Here is a 2667-nt window from a genome sequence, read left to right on the forward strand (position 1 = left end):
GTTAGAACTGAAAAACGGGAGGAATTGTTCCCAGACGTGACGTAGGGTGGGGGAACAAATCTGACGGACTGTTTTCAGACCAATTTACATAAAAACCACAGATAGCCTATGAAAGCCTGCATGCTCGAAGTCGGGTATTTGTTGGAACAGAAGAGAGGTGGGGGAGGCCAAAAACACACAAAAATGAAGAAAAAGTTAAAATTCATGGTGTAGACCCTTTAAAGCAATTTTTTTTAAACTCAAATCTTTGTTTCTGGGGGTCCCTGGCACAAAATATTTCAGATGGGAGTCCGTAACCAAATACATAATCATTTTCGTGACATGAAAACGTCTGAGAACCACCTGCCTTATGTCGATCTTTCCAGGCGACTCGGAGCACAAGCCCTACATCTCCGGCGACGCCGACCACGGCGACTTCCCGCTGGACGGCTCCGAGGACTACCTGATCCTGGCCTGCGACGGCTTCTGGGACACGGTGACGCCGGACGAGGCGGTGCGCACGGTCAGCGACCACCTGCTGGAGAACGCCGGCGACACGGCCATGGTGGCCCACAAGCTGGTGGCGTCGGCCCGCGACGCCGGCTCCAGCGACAACATCTCCGTCATCGTGGTGTTCCTGCGCGACCCGCGCTGCCCGCCCCCGCCGCCCCCCATGGCGGGGGGCGGCGGCGGCGGCGTGGACGAGGAGGCGGGGGAGGAGGAGGGCGGGGGGGTCGGCGTGGGCGAGGTGGAGCTGGACGAGGAGGAGGCGGCGATGACCGAGCCGGAGGCCGAGGAGGAGGAGGAGGAGGACGAGGAGGCGGCGCGGCGCGGCGGCGGAGAGAAAGGCAGCACCGCCGACGTGGGCGGCGGCGGGGGGAAGGGCCGCGGCGGCTGGCCCCTGCAGCAGTGCTCGGCGCCGGCCGACCTGGGCTACGAGGACCGCATGGACTCCTTCACCGACAGGACCAGCCTCAGCCTGCCGGGACCCCTGCTGCTGGGGGAGGAGGGCAGGGTCACGCTGACCCCGGCCGCCTCCGCCTCCGCCTCCGCCTCCTCCACGCGGGCCGACGACAGCCCCGCGCCCGGGGGGTGGGGGTCGGGCCGCGTCTGCCACCCGTACCTGGGAGAATGCCCGCGGAGGCCCAGACCCAAGCCCTGCGTCCCCGCCTGCCAGGAGGAGCCCGCCAGCCTCCCCCCGGCGGGCCCGTCAGATCCACTGTGGGCCCTGGCGGCCGGCCTGCTGCAGCAGCAGGGGAGACGCCATCGGCGGATGGCGTGCGCGGATCCCAGGTGGAGCCGGAGGAGGATGGGTAGAGGCCGCAGGGATCCGCTGTTGGGACGCCCCGGCTCCCATCCCAACGTGCCCTGCTGCTCCCAGCGCCGCACCGAGACCAGGCCCGGGGTGGCGGCGGCCCACTCAGCCCACCTCGACACCTGCCTCTGAAGACGCAACACCCCCCCCCCCCGCCCCCGCCCCTCCCACAAGCTCCTCCATCCACTGAACCACCCTGCCTACCCCCGCTCACCCCCCCTCACTGCATCTGCTCTGTATTCACCCCCCCCCCCCAAACACCTCTTCACGTGTTAGCAGCTAGGCTCCCGCTGTTGTCCACCTGTTACAACTGACTGAATCCCCGGTTGGAAGTTACCCTGCCGGCGGCGGCCAGTTCCCAAACAGCGGCCATAGCGACGGGCCGAGCTAATCGAAGCATCATTTGGCATCATGGCGAAGAGCGCAAAAAAAGCCACCCCTCCCCCCCTTGTCGATCGGTGAAACAGCAGCAGTCTGCGCTGTGATGCCCAAGGCTGCAAGCTGTAGAGCGTATCCTGCCTCCTCGACCTCTCCCGAACCCATCCACCCGCCCCCCGCCCGCCCCCACAGACATGCACTGTAACTCGGGGAGGGGTGGGGTGGGGGGTGGGGGTAGAACAATCAGGCAGGGCGGCAGACGCACGCTGCTCTGTTCTCTCTCTCTCTCTCTCGGAAGAGACGAACGCGCCCCATCAACCCACCCACTCTCTCTGTCCATAGATAAAAGCGCTTAAAACAGGATTATAAGATTAGCAGTCACTTTACCTGAATCACAGCAACATGTAGAGCGATATGTATTCCAAGGGGGGACAGGGGGGGGGGATAATGGCGTTGAGTAGGGGGGGTGGGGGATATTATTAAGAAATTATATTCTATTTATAGTCTTTGTCGGATCACATGGTTCTCTTTATTGCGTAGACTTGCTTCTTGGACATGCCTGCCGCGAGTTTGCGTTTACATGGAAAGAGAAACGGAGCAGGAGTGACTTTCCAACAGGCTTGATACTGTATGTGTGTAAGTGCCCTGTTTTTAAAGTAGTGGCTCTTTTCGACTGCAAGAACTAAAGGGAACCGTGCCGTGAAAACGTATTTCACAGGCTCTGTATTTTGTTCCCATGCACTACGGCTCGGTTTCAGTTTCTCTCAGAACCTAATTTGGGTCCCTGCTCAGGAGGTGGCTCTAATCCTTCTGGGTTCTGGGTTCCCCAAGAACTTCAGAAATGATCATTTCAAATGTTTTTCGAAAATAGCTGATCTACAAGCTCACAGCGTGGAGCGTCGTGACACGCTCTCTGATCTTCTAGATCAGCTATTTATTTTTTTAAAGTACCTTCCCTGGTTCTGGTTGTAATGGAAAACGGAAACGAAATGAGA

The 2667-nt window shown here is 60.3% G+C and overlaps 1 protein-coding gene across 1 annotated transcript in view; it reads left to right on the forward strand.

Moving 5' to 3' along the window:
* ppm1e (protein phosphatase, Mg2+/Mn2+ dependent, 1E) overlaps positions 1–2129 on the forward strand; it is a 76558-nt gene extending 74429 nt beyond the window's left edge. The window contains exon 7 of the mRNA XM_084073811.1: positions 366–2129. Within this exon, the coding sequence (XP_083929937.1) occupies positions 366–1426 (1061 nt within the window). The 3' untranslated portion in view covers positions 1427–2129. The remainder of the gene's footprint in view (positions 1–365) is intronic.
* The last annotated feature ends 538 nt before the right edge of the window (positions 2130–2667 follow it).

Source organism: Gymnoscopelus microlampas (genome assembly GCF_963454915.1).
Source record: "Gymnoscopelus microlampas genome assembly, chromosome: 12".
Classification (NCBI taxonomy): Eukaryota; Metazoa; Chordata; class Actinopteri; order Myctophiformes; family Myctophidae; genus Gymnoscopelus; species Gymnoscopelus microlampas.